Below are 20,725 nucleotides of genomic sequence, written 5' to 3'. Positions count from 1 at the left end.
AACCATGCTCCTCATAGATCTGCTCTAACCTTTATATCAACCCAGAGAATTAGGCAAAAGTGCCCCAACTTCACTGAGGAGGAAAATGAGGTTCCTGGAGGTTAACAGGCAGAGCCTGGAGGAGGAACCCAGGGCTGTCTGCATAGAGCCTGGGGGAGGCTTCTGCTGGAAGAGTGCCTGAGCTGCATGTCTCTCGTCTCCCCCCACCCTGTGCTATGGCCACCAGCCTCCTGTCATGTCTCTCTAGCGATGGGAAGCTTGGTGTGTTCATCTCCCAAATCGGACAAATGAGCTAACACAGATGCTCACTGCACTGCACTGGGGTGCCATGTGTGCCCTCCTCCAAGCGGACACCAAGGAACCCCCTGCATTAAGATCCCCCACAGAACCCCCCATGTCATAGCCTCCACTGACCTATGGAATTAAGGATCCCATTTGGAAGCTGCGGGTCCTTTGGGTCCAGAATGTCCAAAGTTGGGGTCAGAGCTCAAGTAGAATCCAGGGACAGAGCAGCTGCCTCTTAAACTCTGCTCTTCCACCAGCTGAGAAGGGCCCCCGGGGCAGGGGGCAGGGCCTGGGCTGCTATCTGTCCGGGTGGAGCTTGTCGCAACCCTGTTTACCCACCTTTGCCGCGAAGCCCCTCGGTATGCAGTAGATAGGAGCCAGCCCTGAGCTCGGAGGCCGCTGTGCTGCCTGCTCCGGACTCTGGCCCCACCTTGCCTCGGCACCCTGCTGCCCAGTGCTCTGTTCCTGGAGGAAGCCACAGTCCACCAAGGCCACTGACCCACTGCCGGAGCCATGGTAGGATCACAGAGCACAGCCGGTCAGCTCCACAGGGTTGTGTTCAAGCTGGGCCCACGGGCCAGACATGGGAGGATGGAGTTAGGTCAAGTCTAGGGCCAAGGGGAGGCCATGGGGAACCTCTTGAATTGGACTTGAGGCTCTAGGGGTGGCACTGGTGGGGAAAGCATGGAAGAGAGTAAGGGCTGGGTCATACTCTTAGTGTCTTCATTTGATTGCTGTGTGTGCTTAGGGCACTTACCTCACCTCTCTGAGCTTTGGTTTCTGCTCCTGAAAATGGGAGTAATATTACCTACTTTGTGGCATTGTTATGAGGTCTAAATAAGATATCATGTGTAGAGTATCTTGTATAGTGCTTATGTCTAACACATGGGAAGCTTATCCCCACAGCTCCCTGCTTTGGTTTAGAGGCCAGAAAGGCTGCTGTAGAGGCTTCCAGACTTGGCCCGTCTGAGTGGGAGAAGCCTTGTAGGAGAGCTGAAGGCCAGCTCCAAGTCCTTCTTGGGCCACCAGGCCAGTGCGTGCAGCCCCTTCCCCAGTGTCCCTGCTGGACCAGAGTACACCCTCTGCTGGGTTCCTCAGAGAGGAGCCTGGAACAGAGTGGGGTGAGGGGCAGGAGCCCTGAGTCCTGCTTTTTCATGCTCCACCCCCAACCCTGTCCCTTCTGCTAAGAACAGACAGTGTTCTCTGTGTGCCCTGCCCTCGTGGCCAGGAGGGGTCAAGGGAGAGAACAGCAGGAAGTCCTGCACATAGCTGAAGAGCTTCGGATGCCCGTTTAATCTTCCCACTGGCCCTGAGACGTGACCAGGGCACAGGAGCCTGGCTCAGCGCCCTGGCCGCAGCCTTCCATCCTGCATTGGCCTGAGCACGGAGGGGCATCAGGGCAGCCTGTGGCCACATGTCTGTGGTGACCCAGCTCTTTTTCTATCACAGGTCCATGGGTACAAGGGAGTCAAGTTCCAAAACTGGGCTAGGACCTATGGCTGTTGCCCAGAAATGTACTACCAGCCCACGTCCGTGGAGGAGGTCAGAGAGGTGAGTGTCCCTCCAGGGCTATAGACCAGGCCCCGCCTCAAACAGGAAGCTGGGAGCCCCTGCCCCCACCCTCCCAGAGTTCCATGAAGCCCACCAGAAAAGTTCTGGGCTTCTGGCCCCCATGCCCCTGCTATGCTCCACATTATACCCTACCGTGCCATCAGGGATGCCAGCATTTTGTCTCCAGCTCAGATCTCCTTTCAGGCTGCAGACCCACATGCAACCTCTCTCCTGTGTGCTTCAAGGTCATCACAGACTTACACGCCCCAAACTACATTTCCAGTGTTTTGATTCTCTTTTGTTGTTGACTTCAACCTCTTCTATCCCCATCTCTGCAGGGGGCGCCTGGGTGCTCACACTAGATGCCAGGAAAGTGGGTCACGGTCTTTTCTTTACCCTTATCTGTGATCAGCAAGTCTTGCCCCAGAAGTTTCCAGAACCCATCCCCTTCTCTTCGGCAGCACAGCCACTCTCCATGCCCTGTCCACCATCCCTTCCTCACTCACCATGACCTCCGGCGGCCTTGGCCCTGGTCTCCCTGCTTCAATTCTCACTTCCTTTGAAGGTACTCTCCACCTCAGCAAAAATAATTTTCTTAAAATGTGGATTGGGCTCCCTTCACAGGCTGACTATTTAATGTTTATTTATTTATTTTTGAAAGAGAGGGAGAGCACAAGCAGGGGAGAGGCAGAGAGAGAGAGGGAGGCACAGAATCCAAAGCAGGCTCCAGTCTCGGAGCTGTTAGCCCAGGACCTGACACAGGGTTCAAATCCGTGAACCGTGAGCTTGTGACCCGAGCCGAAGCCGGACACTTAGCTGACTGAGCCACTCAGGCACCCCCACAGGCTCCCTATTATTTGTGGAGTAAAAGCCCAGCTTGACTCACAAGGCCATGTATCACCTGGCCTTGGTTCATCCTTTGTGGAAGGACACATCCTTTGTCTTATGACAAACCAGAGTTTTTCCTACCCCCAGGCCTTTGCACTTGCTGTTCCCACTGCCAGAATGCCTATACCTTCCCTTTTCACATGACTAACTCCTTTTCATCCTTTAGGGCTCAGGGTAAACTTCAGCTCCTCAGTGCATTCTGAGACCACTTTACCTGAAGTGTGTCCCCAGGGGTCTCTGTCTCAGCTCCTTGTTTGTTTCCTTCATTGCATATTCCTAACTTGCAAATTATTTGTCGACTTGAACATGTTGATGCTTCTGGCCCTCTCTCTCATAAGGATGTAAGACCATGCTTGGCTTGATTTCCACTGTATCCTCCCAGCACTGTCCCTGCTGGGACACCCAGCACCTCTCACTGTCCCTGCACAGAACACTTCTCAATCTCACTTGCTTATGGAACCCCTTGTGGTACACTGTGGACCAGTGTTCCAGGTACCAGATATGAGGTTTTGGAGCAGGGACATGAAGGTGAAAGGGAATGGCTTCATTTAGGTGATACCATGCATTTATTTATGTATTCATTCAGTGACCACTAGAGACTAGAGCTGGGCCTGGGGTAGACCCAGGTGCAAAGTCAAAGCCACTTTCACCACTAGCAACCTTCATTCCAGGCAGCTGAGCCCATGTGAGACAAGATGAGGAGCTGGAACCTTACTCTGAAGGCTCTCCTTCCTGGGCTGGACTGCACAGCAGCCTCCAGCCAGGCAGGAGCCTTGGAAACCTGGGGGAGAAGGGACGGTGCCCAGCCTGGGTGGGCTGCCCCCCTTAGGCCCTGCAGAGGAGTCTCTGGCCTGCGGCTGACTCCAGCATTGCCTTGGCAGGTGCTGGCCCTGGCCAGGCAGCAGAACAAGCGGGTGAAGGTGGTGGGCGGTGGCCACTCACCCTCGGACATCGCCTGCACCGATGGCTTCATGATCCACATGGGCAAGATGAACCGGCTTCTCCAGGTACTCAGAGCCCTCAGCCCCCCACCTCTGCTTTCCCTGGCCTCAGCCTCTGTCCCAGATCTTGCGCGGAAACTCCTTAGCCTTTGCCCTCAGGCCTGATCCTCTCCCTGCTCCTGAGTCCAAAGTGACACCCCAATTTCTGACCTGCCCATGGTCACCCCTCCCCGGAGCCTTCCCTAGGCTTGTTCAGGCTTCTCGTCAGCTGTTCGCGCCTCCTTGTTGCCACAGAGAGAATGTTTGGCTCCTCCCTCCTGGTGCCTCCTCTCGGCTTCTCTAGAACAATGGCAAATCAGATCCCCAAAGATGGACTCATGGTCACAGATCCGGAAGGGTTTACACCTAACTAGTTTTACATATGGGGAAATGAGATCAGAGAGGGTGAGTGATGTACCTAGGATCACACAGCAGATTATTAGCAGTGCTGGGCACAAACTTAGGAGTCTAACACCAGTGTTGTGCTTAGATGCTGTGCATTTCAGCCAGCACCTGCCAAGAAGGAGAGGCCAGACAGGTGCCCTGCACCTTAGGAGGACTTCTTTTCTCACCTTGCAGGGCCAGCTCTCCTGAACTGTAGTTTTTGCCAGATAACCTCCCCCTCTTCCCCCAGCCGTGCTGGCAGAAGTTCTGGATTTCTCTCCATTATGTATTTCTTTGCTCAGGCTGACAGTCTCCACCCCATAGAAAATGTCCTGGTCAAGACGTCAGTCATGGCAGTAATGAACTCTGATTGCTAATTAGTGAGGGTTGGACTCCAACAGTTGGTTTTGCCCAGCTCTGTGCTCAGGGTCAGTGGAACGAGCTTGAGCACAAGCTGTGATTTGGAGTCCCACAGATGTGAATTCTCCTCTCCGTTCCACTGCCATTGTTTGCATGACCTTGGATGAGCAACTCGAAGTCCCTGAACTTCAGTCTCCTCCCTGTGAAAGCAGAGCCTGCTCCTACCTCCCTGGGCTGCCAGGGATCTTCTATAACCCTTCTTGTGTGTGGCAGGAAACTCCTGTCTCTTTCCAGTCCTCTGTCTTTGCCTGAGACCTCCCCGGGTAAGAATAAGTGGGGAACTGGGTCTCGGTTTAGTAGAATCAAGCCCCTGCAGGCATAGGTCCTCCTTAGTCGGTGGCTTTGCACGACCATCCAGGAATCCCACCTTCTAGTCCCGGTGGGGTGGGGCTGGAGAAAAGTGCAGTTGTGGCAGTGACCTTGAGCGAACCCCTTTTTTTCCCTGCTCCTTATTTCCTTCCCCTGTGAGAAGAAGGGGTTATACAGAATACACTAGTCCCCGCCTTATCTGTGGTTTCATTTTCCTTGGTTTCAGAAGTCAACCACTCTCTGAAAGCAGATGATCTACCTTTTGACATATCAGAAGGTCAACTGTAGCCTAATCCTACGTCACAATTCCTAAATCCTTTATCTCAATCCCATCATCACACAGGCATTTTATTATCTCCCATCCCTGTAACTTTTATTACAATATATTGTTACAATTGTTTTGTTTTATCTTTAGTTATTGTTGTTACTCTCTTACTGTGCATAATCTATAAATTAAACTTTATCATAGGTAAACATAGGAAACATAGAGTATATATAAAGTTCAGTGTTAGATGTGGCTTCAGTCATCTGCTGGGGATCTTGGAAAGTGTCCCCTGTAGATAAGGGAGGATTACTGTATTCCCAGAGCTCCAGCGCTCCAAGGCTCTGCCCACATGCCCTTCAGCTGCCTGCAGCAAGAGGTGGCTTGAGCTGACCACAGGCTGGGACAGGCTTGCTCATACTCATGGGAATATGGCTGCTGGGGGAGGGCTGGCTGATAGTCTCATTCATGGCAGCCTATGCTGGTCTCTTGCAGGTGGACACAGAGAAGAAGCAGGTGACGGTGGAGGCCGGGATCCTCTTGGCTGACCTGCACCCACAGCTGGGCGAGCATGGCCTGGCCTTGTCCAAGTAAGAACCACTCTCCCATTCCTGGTGGGACCAATGCTACCCACCACCCCTTGCCCTGGCCTCAGCCGGACACTCAAGGATCTGGCAGGAGAGAGAGAAACACTTCCCAGGGTGCATCCTCTTTCTCTGGACCCCTTTTCTTCCCCCTTGGGGTACCTATCTCCCTATCTGCCCCCCTTAAGGGACTATTGTGTGAGAATAGAAAGAAACAGGCCAGAGATGGGCCAAGCATTAAGTAACAGTCTTGTAAAGGGGCAGGGAAACCATGGATTAAGATTTTTTTGGTGGGGGATGCAAAATGGTGACCTTATTAAAGCATAGGGACAGGATGTGTGGGCAGAAAGAGCTGCTCCCTTTTTTTTTTTTTTTAAAGTTTATTTATTTTGAGAGAGAGAGACACAGCACAAGTGGGGGAGGAGCAGTGAGAAGGGGAGAGAGAGAATCCCAAGTGCCAGAGGCCAGCTCCAGCGGGTCCAGGGGTCCCTGAAGGATGGACAGTGTTGGTGAGGGAGGGTTGGCAGAGCCACAAGAATCTTTCTGGTCACCAAGCAGGCATCTCTGCCCTGTTGGTTTTGGCGTCTTTATTTATAGGTCAAATGACAACAGGAGATCAGAAAAAGGAATTTTTACAATGGAAAACTCTTTGTGATAAGATGCTTTGGAAAGTGTACAAAAACAGGTTTTATGGAAGTATTCTTGCAGAATTACCCCAATCATAGTGAGATTGAATAAATCTTACAACTAAAGAAAGGATGTTCTTAGTGAAAAACAGGATGACATACATATTTGTTCTAAGTTAATAACACAAAGATTGGGACATAGGTTAAGTTGTATATAGATAGGCTAGGAATCATTTTGTCTGGCTCACAAGAGGGTGAATGTTTTTGAGCTGGTTAATAAGTTGTTTGTGGAAACATTTTTGACTTGATGCTATATGTGTAAACACCACGGAGGCCCTAAACATGTTGGTCTTTGTTTTTGGGTTATGTTTTAGCTACTCTTATCTATCCTCATCCCAGCCGCCAACGTAAGGGAGGGTGTTTGTGGAAAGTACGCCTTAGGGAAGGGACTGCCATACATCACCAGTTAGAAAAGGTGTAAGTGTTAACTTAAGTTCTGCCCTTATCTGTTCCTAACTCTAAATTAGGCTTTTTGTCTCGGGGCCAGGCTCAATTGTAACTCTTGTGTTCTTAACCCCCTTTATTATCTAAGTCTTGGATCTGCAAGGCCCATAAGAAGAGCCTTTTTGACAATCATTCACAGTGCTTATATCTAAAATCTCATTTGAAGAGGCAGGAATAAGCCTTACCCTATAAGGTATCTGTGTGGGGAATATCAGTCTGATCTGGAATATTGTGAGGCCTGGTCAATACCAGCAGGCTCATTTCCAACAGAGCCAGTAGTAGCAGAAGGAGATACCAGTTTTCATTTCTCATGGCAGGAGCTGTGCAAACACTGCCATTTCCTCGCTGTGACCATCATCCAGCGCATCCAACGAGGCCGGTGTGGCTCCCAGCACCCAAGCAGGCTCCACAGTGTCAGTGCAGAGCTCCATGCATGGCTCAAACTGACGAACCATGAAATCATGAACTGAGCACAAACCAAGAGTCAGATGCTTAACTGACTGTGCCACCCAGCTGTATCCCTGGATTAAATTTTTCTTAGAACTTGCAATAAACAACAGTATGGACCCAGTCAGAAAAATATGCAAAATAAGCATGGAGGAGTGGAAGGGCATGCTGACCTCCTGGGGTGCCTACCTGTGGCTGCACTCCTCTCTTCATCCGAACGTGGTGTCAATGATTCAACTGTTGGAAAAAGGTGACTGTGTTTGGGATATTGGGGTAGCAATCTCTTTGCAGCTGGGAACTGCTCCCAAGGAAGCCTGTGGTTTGTCTTCAGGTAGAGGTGATCCATTTGCCTTAGCTGTCTTATCACAGGCCCTGAGGCATCACCACACCACTTTTACTCTGGAAACCATCCTGTTCCTGCTTCTCTAAAGATCATGGCCACTCAAGCATTTATGGGGTGTCTAGCACGTGCAGGTCTTGTTCAGGCCCTGAAGAGGCAAAGATGAATAAAAGCCCAATCCCACTTCAAGGAGCTGCTGGCAAGGGGCAGACAGACACACAAAGGGAGAAGCATAATGCAGGGCAATAGGTTCAATGTCAGAGAAGTATTCCAGGCACTTCAGGGTTCTCAGGGGCTCTGGGTTCAGCCCCGGTAGGCAGAGGAGCATGTGAGGGGATGGGAATCAGGAAGCTTGTACAAGGAGCCCCTGGATTGAGTGCTAAAAGATGAGCAGGAATAAACCAGAAAAAAAAGAGGAGAGAAGGGAACCAGGCAGAAGAAACATTATGAGCAGAAGTCAAGCAGGAGGGGTGCCTGGGTCAGTCAGTTGGTTAAGCATCTGACTCTTGATTTTGGCTCAGGTCATGATCTCAGTTTGTGAGTTCAAGTCCCATGTTGGGCTCTGTGCTGGCAGTGCAGAGCCTGCTTGGAATTCTCTCTCCCTCTCTCTCTGCCCTTCTCCCTGCTCTCTCTCTCTCAAAATAAATAATAAAGTGGGCACCTGGGTGGCTCAGTCAGTTGGGCATCTGACTTTGGCTCGGGTCATGATCTCATGGTCCGTGAATTTGAGCCCCATGTCGGGTTCGGTGCTGACAGTTCAGAGCCTGGAGCCTGCCTCAGAATCTGTGTCTCCCTCTCTCTCTCTCTCTCTCTCTCTGCCCCTCCTCCGCTCACGCTTTGTCTCTGTCACTCAAAATTAACTAAACATTAAAAAATTTTTAAATAATAAATAAAGTTTAAAAAAAGAAAAACAGGTAACACTTAAAAAAGAGAGAGAGAGAAAAGTCCAAAAGGGCGAGAGCGTGTGGGGTGTGCAGGGGCCTATGAGCAGATAGTGAGAGTCTGTGACAAGGATCACAGGAAGAGATGGTCTGTCAACTATGGGCATTAGCTGCTGGGCTCTGAAGCATGTCTGTGCCCAGTTTGTAATGTGTCCCTGTCCTCCCTGGGGACCCAGTCCTCCTCAAGCACTATCTGCATGGGTCCTTCTGCCCCCTCGGAGGTAGTCACACCTCCTATCCTGCGTACCTCGGGGGAGCCTAGGTGGATACCTCTAAGGATGCTATGGGGATGTCAGGAGTAGCTGTGGCTGGGAGCTGAAGGGAAGCACCGAGCTATGTCAGACCACACGCCAGGGGCTTGAGAGGCGAGGGATATAACCCTTTTACAGATGAAGAAACCAGGGTCTGAGGCAAAGTGGCTTACCAATGTCACATAGCTGGAAGGCTCTGGAACATTCCACTGTGAGGTGACCCAGAGGAGGCAGGATGGCAGCATGGTGTAGACCCCAGGTCTAGAAGCAAGTAGCCTGGGTATAAATCTTGCTTCTTCCTCCATTAGCTGTCAGTCAAGTTCTTTGACCCATCTGGGCCTCAGTGTTCTCATCTAGAAAATGGGTCTTAAAACAGGGTGCTCAGAGGACTGGATGAGTGAAAGATGACCCACATCAGGTGCTCACTAAATGTCAGTTCTTGTTCACTGGGCTCTGTCAGTGCCTCATTCAACAGGCCCTGGAGGCAACCTTTCCCCTTGGCTTGTTATTTCCAGCCTCTCAGAGGCCAGAGTCTAAGCCTTCCTTCCTTGACCCTTCTCCTTGAGGGCCTCACTTTTATCCAGTTTATTTCTTTTCACATGGGGGTCACAAGCCTGTTTCTGAATTGCTTTTTTGTCCGGCAAAGCTCATGGAGAAGAGAAGACACATCGCCGTTCTGGTTTTCACCACAGTACATAACACTGTGATGAACATCTTCGAGTGACACCTTCCCGCGCGTTGGAGGATTTCACTGGGGCAGGATTCTATGATCCTCTTTTCACATTCTGGAATTTTCAGATGTAACACAACTAATGTGGACAAAGAAACAAGACCGGCACCCAGGGGAGGTGTGGCAGGGGTACGGGGAGCTGGAAAGGCTTTGGGGTTTTTTTGTCCTCTTCCCGTTCTTCCAGGACAGCCCGGAGGTCTCATCACCTCCACGGGAAGGTCTGAGGCTGGACTTTCCAATCATTAGCGGCTGGTGTCCCCCAACACTTTTGGGGGCCAGGGCCCTGCCTGCCTCAGAGGCTGTCAGTCTGTGCTGACAGCCAGGGCGTGCCAAATCCCCACCCTCCCATTTTGTGTCTGTGAGAGGGTGGGCACACCCAGCTCTGCGGTGTAAACTGAGGGGGCTGGGCTACTGTGAAGTTATTGTGCTTCATCCAACGCGCCCACCACCTGGGCACCCCGGGGGCCCTTGGTGAGCATCAGTTGCCTTCTCCTTTAAGCTGGGGCTGGGATGTCTCAGGGAACATTCCTGAGAAGGAAGAGTTTTGAACTCTTGAGCCGCTCTTTTTCCTTGACCTTGAGATTTGGGCACCTCTTTCTAATTCCGGCCCCCAAATCACACGCCTCCAGAGCCATCCTGCTCCCCTTGGAGCCCCTGATCTTCTCATGCACACACAGTTCTGTTCTTATTCCTTTAAAGGCCCAGAACTCTGGGCTGAGAGATGTGGGCTTATCCTAGGGGCCCCGAGGAGCCCCTGACAGTTTCTTTTGTTTTTTTTTAAATGTTTATTTATTTATTGTTGAGAGAGGGAGATAGAAAGTGAGCAGGGGAGGAACAGAGAGAGAGGGAGACCAAATCCCAAGCAGGCTCCATACTGTCAGCACAGAGCCTGACGCGGGGCTCGAACTCATGATCTGAGCTGAAATCAAGATTCAGATGCTTTAACTAACTGAGGCCACCCAGGGCCCCCCCACCCCCACCACTGACAGTTTCTGAGCCTGGAGGTGACACACTTTCCCTCCCCCCTTCCTGACTGCTCAGGGAAGCTCCTGTCTCCACACACCTTCCTGGGACAGCTGTGGGAGCTGTTTGAATCAGGCCACTCCCTCAGGGACTCAGCAGGCCCTGATAGGCTGGGTCTAGAGAGGTGTTAGCAGGTGCGTTCGGGCCGCTGGTTAGCGAAGATCTTGTTGGCAGATGGGGGACAGAGGAAGGGGATGTTCTACGCTGTGGAAACCTCGGGGCTGAGTCATGCCCCTAGCAGCTTCTCTGACAGGCCACTGTGATGAGGAAACTGAGGCTCAGAGAAGAGAAGGGCCAACCAGTCAGACAAGCTAAGTCATGATACATTCAGGGCCAGAACCCAGGCAAGAGATGAATCAATTCTTCTGCTCTGAGGAGCCTAGTGCTGCAACCCAGTGGAGGGGGTAGGGATTGTCCCAAGGAAGCCTGACTGGTCCCTTGTGTCCCTTTTGCCTCTCCTGTTGACCCCAGCCTGGGAGCTGTGTCAGATGTGACTGCAGGGGGCGTCATTGGGTCCGGAACACACAACACAGGGATCAAACATGGCATCCTAGCCACCCAGGTGAGTCTGCCTGCTTCTCCGCCCCACTGACTGGGGGGTGGGGGAGAGGGGTCAGGGATGGGATGGAGCCTCTTCACCAGAGCTCCTGGGAAATCAGGGTCTCCATGGGCAGGGTTGGCTCTGCTCCTTATAGGGCCTCAAAGCCACCCAATGTTCCCCCTCTGACAGAGACTTGGCAGGAGCCCTCCAGCCCCATTATTGCTTCTAAACCTCATTCACTCCCAACAGACACAAGTGGTGAAGCATGCTGAGGCACCCTTGCCTCTCAGGAGCCTCCTGGCCACCCTGTGGAAAAGGGCAAGCAGGGCAAGAGGTTCCATCCTCACTGAAAGCTCTGAGCCAGGAGCCAGACAGGGCAAGGGGCCTTTCTAGGTTAGCAAGTGGGGAGGGGCTGGGACAGGAGCCGAGGCTACCTGGGGTGGAGTCTGGCACATGTGGTCCTGGATCTGCACCTGACCTTCACTGAAAAGCATTTCTTAATCCATGCAAGAGTCTGGTTTGGGGAACTGGTTATGAACACAGATTTTGGACTCAGATCTGGGTTCAAACCTCACCTCTAGCATGTATGAGGTGTGTTCAGGGAGGCAAGCTCTTTATTCCTCTGGACATCCCTGTTTTCATGTGTAATTTGGAGAGAATAATCCTCAACCCAGGAGAAGGATATGAGACAGCATAAGGGAAATACATGGCCAAGCCAAGGACAGCTCTTGACTTCTGTGTCAGGAGCCGCCATTTGGAGGGCTTTCCGTATTTAGAGGGGCTTCCTAACAGGCCCAGCTGGGTACTGTGAGGCAGGGTGCTGGCATGTGCATGTGGAAGCTGGTTGCACTCCGTCAGGGGTGAAAGAGCCCCCATATCCAGGCGGCCCGGGTAGCTCGCCATGTGTTTTCACTTGCAAAGGCTCATCTGGCCTGTGGGCCACAGGGCCTGTGGCTGCTGGAGCATTACAGCTAAACACTGGGGCTTGGGTTTTGCATCCCAGCTCTACCACTATTGTCTGTATGACCTGGCAAGTCTCTGTCTTGGGCTGCCTCAGTTTTCTCACCTGGAAAATGGGGATGGTCGCAACAGCAATGCATCTGGGGTGCTTAGCAAAGGGTACGCAGTTAATGCTCCATAAATGTTAGAGATAGGTTTTGCATATAGGACACACTATATTCTGGAGCTCACACTCAGGGCTAGAAAAGAACTTTCAGCATTGCTGGGGGCTGGACCACACAGGTCGCTTAAGTCAGCTACCCAGGTGTATGGCTCTCTCCTGTGCAACATGCCGAGGTAGACACACACCCCAGCAAGCACTGTCTAAATGTGACTTCTTCTGAGAGCAGGGTCCCCTGTGCTCCAGTCTTGGAGCAGCTCTGAGAGCAAAGAAAACAGCCCAAAGCAATTTCTCAGAGATTCACTTAGCGTTGTATTGGTTTTCTCGAACACCATGAGGGAGACCTAGTTCATGCTTTTTCCTTAAAACTTCACTTTGCTTTGTCGTCAGTATTGTGCACTGGCACCGGTTGCTCTTTTCCTTCTCCACTCTGTCTTTCTATCACAAGAGCCCCAGAGCATCCCCAGGCAGGAAGGGGGCATCCTGAGGGAAGGGTGTGAGCCAGGGAAGGGGAAGCACAGGGAACCCAGTGGTAATCATGCCCCACTCCTCCCACCGGTTAAGAGCTGCTGCAGCAAAGCATGCTGAGTTTTGTGGGACCTGGTTCCCAGGTACTTGGAGCCCTCCGTGGACATGCCACGACTTCCCCCTCCAAAGCTGGGTTCCATGCCCAGGTGGGCTCAGTGGCACCTGGGGGTGACAGCACAATAGCCAGCCCCTGACCCCAGATCAGGCCACGGTCGTGGTCTGCTATCCAGGGCTGATGGCAATGTCTAAAAAATGTTCAGCAGAGTATGGAATAAATCCGAGTGGCCACAAATCAAAATGCACATGAGATTTACTGGTCCCTTCTCTTAAGGAGCTCAGCTGACCCGAACCAGCCCCAGGAAAGCAGTGGGAGAACCCTGCTGTTTAATTTTATGAATTTTGCCGATGACAGGGAGCTGCGGGGGTGGGGGTAGGGTGGGAGTAGGGGATTGACATCTTTAATGTCCACTGTGCACCAGACACTCAGCTGGAAACTTCACACACTCTCTCTGAGATAGTTCTTGCCCTCATTTTACAAGTGAGGAAACAGAGAGGTTGAATAACACGCCCAGGGTCACACAGCTAGTAAAGCGGTGCCCACCTTTATTTGCTGCTGGACCCTGCTGAGCAGTTTCACTGGCCAGTGCTCATTTACAGCCCTGGGTCGTAGACAACATCTGGTTTTTATAGAAATCATTCTGACGGCCTCACGCCTACAGATGGCCATCACGCCCCATTTCTGCCAATCTCTTGCCTATGGCCCTGGTCTCTGCTAATTAGAATTGGTTCAGCTTTCTCTATTCTCTCACCCCAAGCACCGAGCCGCCAACTACACATGTCAAAAGCAATTTCCATCCAAATTAGTGGGTAGCAGAGTATGGAGAAGTACTTAAACAGCAATGAAAGAGGGTTCCTCTGGAAATGGGAGAGGGAGAGAGAGACAGAGACAGAGAGAGAGAGAGAGAGAGAGACTGGAGTTAATCACCTGTTTCTTGCTGAACGCCCCACCCTTTGCAGAAACCATGGTTTCTGATTGGGTGTAGCCAAGCAGGAGACTCTAATTCCCGAGGTGAGTGGGTCCCTGAAAGAGAGGATGGGCTCTCAGCTTGGCTGAGATGGTGCCCAAGAGAAGTAACAGGCTGAGAGACGCTGCAGGGGCCCCTGGCTCCTGGGCTGTGGGGGACAGCGGGGACAGTCCTAGCCCAGATGCACACACATGTCCTCCCTCTGCCTTCACAAGGCACCTTTTTTTTTTTTAAATGATTCCTAAGTTGTATTTTTTAAATGTTTATTGATTTATTTTGAGAGAGAGAAAGAGAGAGAGAATGAGTGAGCTAGCAGGGGAGGGGCAGAGAGAGACAGAGAATCCTAAGCAGGCTCTGTACTGTCAGCACAGAGCCCAAAGTGGGGATCAAACTCACGAACTGTGAGATCATGACCTGAGCTGAAACCAAGAGTCGGGCACTTAACCGACTGAGCCACCCAGGTGCCCTGCAAGGCACCTTTAACCAGCACCTCACTGCTCTTTGGGGCCCTGTCTCATCTTGGACATCCTCTGGACAGAGGAGAGCCTTGCTGTATCCGCACAGTGAACAGGCAAGGCAGCGGTCGGAGTTCCCATGGACCCTCATGTAACGGATGCCCCCTGCCCTCCCGAGGGTTGAGCTGCCCAGACCTAGCCTTCCTTTCCCCAGTCCTCTGTGGCCAGGTGGCATTGATCTTTGGGGAATAAGTGATCCCTGGCCTCACTTCCAAGCACAAAGAGGGAAGGAAGAGGCTCACCCTAAGTCTACAGGAAATACCCACCCGGGTTCTGAAATGTCTCTTCTCCCCCTGCCAGGTTGTGGCGCTGACCCTGCTGACAGCCGATGGCACCATTCTTGAGTGCTCCGAGTCCAGCAACGCAGAAGTGTTCCAGGCTGCGCGGGTACACCTGGGCTGCCTGGGAGTCATCCTCACCGTCACCCTGCAGTGTGTTCCTCAGTTCCACTTGCAGGAGATCACTTTCCCCTCAACCCTGGATGAGGTACTGGTTTCTTGTTTGCCACCGCTTAACCTCAGGAAATAAGTGGAGGATGCTGACAGGTGGGCCATGTGCCACTGATGACCCCCTGTTGGGGGAGCTGGCTGACCTTGCCAGCTCTTCCTCAGCCCATGGATACTGTAGCCAGAGCCCTTTCTGAGCAGGTCTGTGAAGCTCAGAGGAATTGCAAGGGGATGGCAGAAGTATGGTGAAGAAAGAAGGCTAGGTAGAGAATTGCCGCAAGAGATAGGGTGCTGGCATGAGCTGACTGCTCCTGGGAAGGCATTAACTCTCAAATGCACTGAGCCATGGAATGTGCCCAGGATTCCCTTGATAATAGCTTCTGTACAGCAAAGTGGGTGGGCTAACTTTCAGTCTGGCTCGGTGCCTAAGGTTGCATTTAGGGGATGTGAGTCTAGATAATGGAGGGCAGAAATTTTGGCTTCTGACTGAAAGCAGTGTTTTGTGAATGCATGAAAAGCATGCTTGTTTGGCTAGCTGGATGGCTGGATAGAATGACTGGCTGACTGGATTGGATGGATGGAGGGATATGAGTGGATGGACAGATGTATGGATGGATGAATGCATGGATGATGGATGGATGGATAGATGGATGGATGGATGGATGGACAGATGGATGCATGGATGGACGGATGCATGTATGGATGGATGCATAGATGGATGCATGGATGAATGAGTAGCATGCATCAGTCCTGAAATGCCTGCAGGCAGGATCTATGCCTGGTAATCACTAAGGGACTCAAATCTACAGGCCTAAGTTCCTTGGTCTTTGAGTTCCTCCATGATCACCTTATCATTCGATATGAGTAGACCCTTTGCACAGATGGAAGAGTCAGTGATGTAAGCACTCCATGGTTAAGGTGGGATTTGTGATCAGATTGACCTGGCGTTGAGCACTGGCTCTGCCACTTCTAAGCTGTGACCTTGAGGCAGTCATTTAACCTTGTTAAACCCTAGTTTCTTCATCCAAAAAGGGAGTTAAAAATAACTACCTTAAAGTATTGAATCTGAGGATTAAATCAGATAACACATGTAAAGTATCTAATTCAGTATTAGAATATTCCCCCCATGGCACCTAGCCAATGATGAAAGAGAAACATTGCTCTCTAGAACCAAAATGTCTAATGCATGAAGACCAGGCAAAGGCCTTAAATCCAGAAGGCCCCCTACTCAGAGGCATGGTGTTTAGTGGAAATTTATCCCCAGAACTCCCGGTTGGTGAGAAAGTGCTTCCACTGCTCTAAGGGGTAGAGCACAGACACCTGGAGTACCAATACTTAGCCTAATGGGACAAAACTGGCAAGTGAACTGCCTGGAGCCTTGGCCTGAGAAAGCAGGGCTAGTTCAGGACAAGGACACTTCATAGAGTTGTGTGGCAGGGACAAGGTGTGGCTAAGCCAGGGAGTCCCACAAGGGTCTGGCTGGCCCACATGACTCTGCCTGGAACCAGCCCAGACTCTGAGCTCTTTGGGGCCACCTTGGCCTGCTTCAACCAGCTACAATCTCCCAGACCAGTGCTAAAGGGTGGGTCTAGACTCATTGTTCACTCCATGTAGGGTTCAGAAAGTGTTCTACATTCTGCTCAGTGCTGGGCATGTTGATTGAGGCCTGCTGTGGGGTCAGCATTTGAGACTCCTATGACTCTAGGGCTAACTCCTAAGGCCATGAAATAACATTCTGAGCACCCACCACACTCTCGTATTCTTGGCCTCTCCCCTCTGTACTTTTTGGTGGGGCGACCACTCCATCCTGGTCCTATAGCAGGATGTGGCAAGGACCCGCACTGAGATACAACTCAGGCATTCTTCTCAGGCTTCAGCTGGGCAGCCCGGTACCCCTTTCTTCTCCTCAGCAGACTCTGGGACTCTGCTTCTTCCTCGCTTGGCATCTGCCACCATCTATCCTTTGTACCCCTCAAGGTTCTTTTGCCCCTAGACTGGCTGAGAAGAGGTAACAGATCCTCCACTTTATCCCCTCCTTGCTGCTTCTGAGCCAAGAATTCCAGCCTTCCTCAGCTAAAGCATCTTTAACAGACAGAGAGTTATGGAAATGCATGCAGGGGGAGGTTACAAAGAGAGACCATCTTGGTCCCCACTCTGAGGTTGACCATATACACTGACATGGCTAATGAAGGCACTGTAGTCTTGGAACTGAGTCTCCAGGACTGACAGACTAGGCAGCCTGCTCCAGGGCTTGAAACTGAAGGCATTAGCCAGTAATGATGGCCAGGTCAGGAGCTAAAGAAATAGTTCATAACAACCATCAAGTCCAAAGGGAGACTGGTGAGAGAGGTTTAACCAGAGTTAGTACTGTGAGGGAGATTTGGAAGAGAATGAGGTAGAGTAGGCATAGCCTAGAGAGGTTCCCAAGGGACTGAAATACAAAGCCAAGTCCACTATTTTAGGGCACAAATTCAAGCAATATTTAAAATTTATGTATTTATTTTGAGAGAGAGAAAGTGTGGGGGGGGGGGTCACAGAGAGAGAGGGAGAGAGAGAGAATATCAAGCAGGCTCCACACTGTTAGTACTGAGCCCGACGCAGGGATCAATCCCGCCAACTGTGAGATCATGACCTGGGCCAAAATCAAGAGTCGGATGCTTAACTGACTGATCCACCAAGGTGCCCCTCAAGCAATGTTTAAGATGAGGAACCAAAAGACTAGCAGTTGAGTGTGAAGTGGTGGAGTGGGAGGCAGGAGGCAGAAATAGTGTGACTACCACCAAGGTGGAGAATCCAGGAGGCACAGCAGGTTTGGGGAACAAGATTACAAGTTTGGTTTGGGAACTTGAGTTTGAGGTGCCTCAGGTGGAGGTGTTGGAGGGCAGCTGGCTTTGCAGGTTTGGAACTCAGGCAGGAGGCAGAGGCTGGAGATAACAGATTGAGGGGTTGTATTTGTTTGCTAGGGCTGCAGTAACAAATAACACAGACTAGATCAAGAGGTCTACAGGTTTGGTTCCTTGTGGGGACTCTCTCCTTGGATTATGGATGGCTCTCTTCTTGCCATGTCTTCACATGATCTCCTGTCTGTGCATTTCTGTGTCCCAATCTCTTCTTATAAGGACACTCATCTTATTGGATTAGGACTCACCCAATGACCTCATTTAACCTTAATTTCTTGTTTCCAAATATAGTCACATTCTGAAGTCCTGGGGGTTAGAACTTCAATATGTGAATGTGGGATGGGTACAATTCAGCCCAAAGTAAGGGTCGTCAGTCCCCTAAGTGATTGGTCACAGTGTAGGCAAGACTACCCAGAGAGAGTGGGCTTAGGTGAAAAGGGAGTGGATGAGAGGATGGAAAGGGTGCCGAGAAGGAGACTGAGGAAGATGGGTTAGAGAGGGCTACAGAGGCCAGAGATGCTGGGTGTCCATGATGGAGCAGTCAACAGGGTTCAATGCCATGGGGGATTGGAGTGTTGACAGGTCTGGTCATCAGAAGGCTGTAGCTGAACTTGGTGAAGATGGTTCAGTGGAGCGTGGGGCAGCTCAAGGGACAGATGAGCATCACCAATGAGGAAGGGAGATGGGCAGCACAGACCACTTTCAAGCAGTAAGGGGCTGTAATGTGCTTTTATTATTGAACCTATTTTCCTGCCTCTCATGTAGGTCAGAACTTGTCAAGGTTTTGACCCAGCGATAAAGATTGCCTCTTTGGGCCCCAGGTTCCTACTAGGCTTTGTGGCTGAGTCAATGAATGGTCTCCTAAGACCTGGTCTGTCCACTTTCTGCTCTTCCTTTGACCTGGCTGAGATTGAGTAAGATTGGTTATAGCCAAATCCTGGTTCTAGTGGAGGCATATCTCAGGCCATCCTCCTCCTGGACACACTCACACAGCCATGTGCGTGCAGACACACACTCTGCCTGGCCCCTGTGTCTGTCTAGAGCTCAAGAGGTTTTATTGCCTCCAACTTATCTCAACATGGAGACTTCTAACTGGACATGACATCCTTGAAAATTCCAAGTGACTCTAGGCAATGTGCTACCTTCTTCTCAAAGCTTCCATCTCCTTTTTTTCTTTAATGTTTATTTATTTATTTTGAGAGGGAGAGAGAGAGGGAGCATGGGAGGGGCATAGAGAGAGGGAGGGAGAAAATCCCAACAAGGCTCTGCAATGCAGAGTCTGACTCAGGGCTCCATCCCATGAACCATGAGATCATGATCTGAGCCAAAATCAAGAGTTGGATGCTCAACTGACTAAGCCACCCAGGCGCCCCCCAACTTCTTTGATTTTGAAAGGCTGTGATGACACATGAGAAATAGCAATTGCAATATCCTCCCCTAAAAGACAAAGTAGATACTCACACACAATTACACAGCAATAAACACTCAACAAGATGTAATGAAAAGGCTCCAGGAAGGGAGTCAGGGCCCCCGGGGGCTGGCTGTGCTGCTATCCTGTCTGAGCTTGAGCAAATCCTTCACATTTGGGGGACCCCATTTTCTTTCTTTTTTCAAAGTAGAGTCAAAGTAGATATTTCCTGAGGCCTTTTTAAGCTCTGACATTTGGTGAGTGAGTACAGGGCTTGGACACAGCCCCACCTCCTCGCCACATCCTGGAGGCAGAGGGTCACCTCTGGTATCTCTGGTTTCTCTCCTTTGGAGCATCTGGTGAAGTGGTTGGGCACAACTCCAGAGGAGAGGCATGAGCCCTGTGAGAATACCCCCACTGTTCCCAACAGAGACCCCAGCTCACTCCCAGAGGGCTCATGGAGCAGGACCCTGTGAGTCAGCAAGCGCTCTGTGGATCCCTCCATTTCCATGAAGTGGCACCCCTTGTGCTGTAGAGCCAGGCTGCATCTCTGAGAAGCTCATCATCAGCTTCCATCATGCCTCGTGACAGCCTTCGCCACAGCTGCAGGCCGTAAACAAGGACAGAATGTCGGTGGCATTTGCAGCCCTGTGATTTATTCCAAAGGGTGTGGGCAATGAATGACCTCATATTCCATTTGCTTTTGCTCTTTCCACTCAAAGTAGCCTTTAAAGGGCACCTTCAAGAGGCTGTGAATACTTAGAAGGAAAAGCTAATAGGATGTGGAAATCTACAACATGGGCCTTGCTGCCTCGCTCCTCTCAAAGCAAATAAGCCCATGGAGGAGGAAGAAGGATCAGAAACTCATCATTAAATCTAAAAGGAATAATAATTGGGTGTAACCTTTAGGAGGTTTTTGACAACCATTAGGAAGACAGTGCACCCTCCTGCTCATGCATCGGTACCTGCTCCTGGTTTCTTACCATTTAGGTTCATACGCATTTGTCTCACGTCCACAGGGGTTGCAAACCATGCTGCCCTGAGTGTGTGCCTCCATCTCAGGGCTGTACACAGCTCCCCAGCATCATGTCTTCTCTGGGCATGGACTTTTTCCTGATGGCCAAGCCCTCCAGGTCGGCTGATCCTGGGCTCCAGGAGGAGCATTTGAGGAGTGAGAGATAGGAAGCCAGGACAAAGGAGGACAATTGTCCTGCACATAAAGTTAGGTGTGAAGAGCTAGCTGCTCCACCATTTTTTCCTTCCCTTATATTTCTTCCCTTTCCTTTTCTCCTCCTTCCTTTCCGATTCCCTGCCTTCCACCCAGTGTGTGTTTATGAAATCCCTATCATGGGTCTTCCAGCCCTGAACTTTGGAATAGAACCCAGACCCATCACAAGGGGTGCAGTGTAGAAGTTGGAACACATCTCCAAGTCAGACCACCACGTTTGAAGCCCGGTTTCTTCACTGACCTTCTATGAGTTTGGACAAGTCTCCTCACTTCTCTGAGCTTGGATTCCTCACATGTGTGGTGAGGATAAGAGCGTGACTGGCCCCATAGTATTACTGTCATTTTCACCAACTCCTCCCACCTGTGCTGTGTGGTGGTCTGTCTCAGATACAAGTCTGTGTGTCCCATTACTGATTCTCTTAAATACATCACAACACGAATTCTGAAGGCTGTTCAAAGCCAAATCAGGGGAACAGGTCATTCCTGGAC

At 51.0% G+C, this 20,725-nt stretch overlaps 1 protein-coding gene across 1 annotated transcript in view; it reads left to right on the top strand.

The window, feature by feature from the left end:
- The first annotated feature begins 69 nt into the window (after positions 1 to 69).
- Positions 70 to 20,725, top strand: part of LOC120220294 (L-gulonolactone oxidase) — a 34,133-nt gene continuing 13,477 nt past the window's right edge. Inside the window, exons 1-6 of the mRNA XM_039217361.1 lie at positions 70 to 801; positions 1,735 to 1,836; positions 3,606 to 3,731; positions 5,575 to 5,669; positions 10,997 to 11,087; positions 14,555 to 14,740. Coding sequence (XP_039073292.1) covers positions 799 to 801; positions 1,735 to 1,836; positions 3,606 to 3,731; positions 5,575 to 5,669; positions 10,997 to 11,087; positions 14,555 to 14,740 — 603 coding nt within the window. The 5' untranslated portion in view covers positions 70 to 798. The remainder of the gene's footprint in view (positions 802 to 1,734; positions 1,837 to 3,605; positions 3,732 to 5,574; positions 5,670 to 10,996; positions 11,088 to 14,554; positions 14,741 to 20,725) is intronic.

This window comes from Hyaena hyaena, unplaced genomic scaffold (assembly GCF_003009895.1).
Source record: "Hyaena hyaena isolate Hyena2069 unplaced genomic scaffold, ASM300989v1 scaffold_682, whole genome shotgun sequence".
NCBI classification, from domain to species: Eukaryota; Metazoa; Chordata; class Mammalia; order Carnivora; family Hyaenidae; genus Hyaena; species Hyaena hyaena.
The sequence above is the reverse complement of the archived record's forward strand: the minus strand, read 5'-3'. Positions and strand labels throughout refer to the sequence as shown.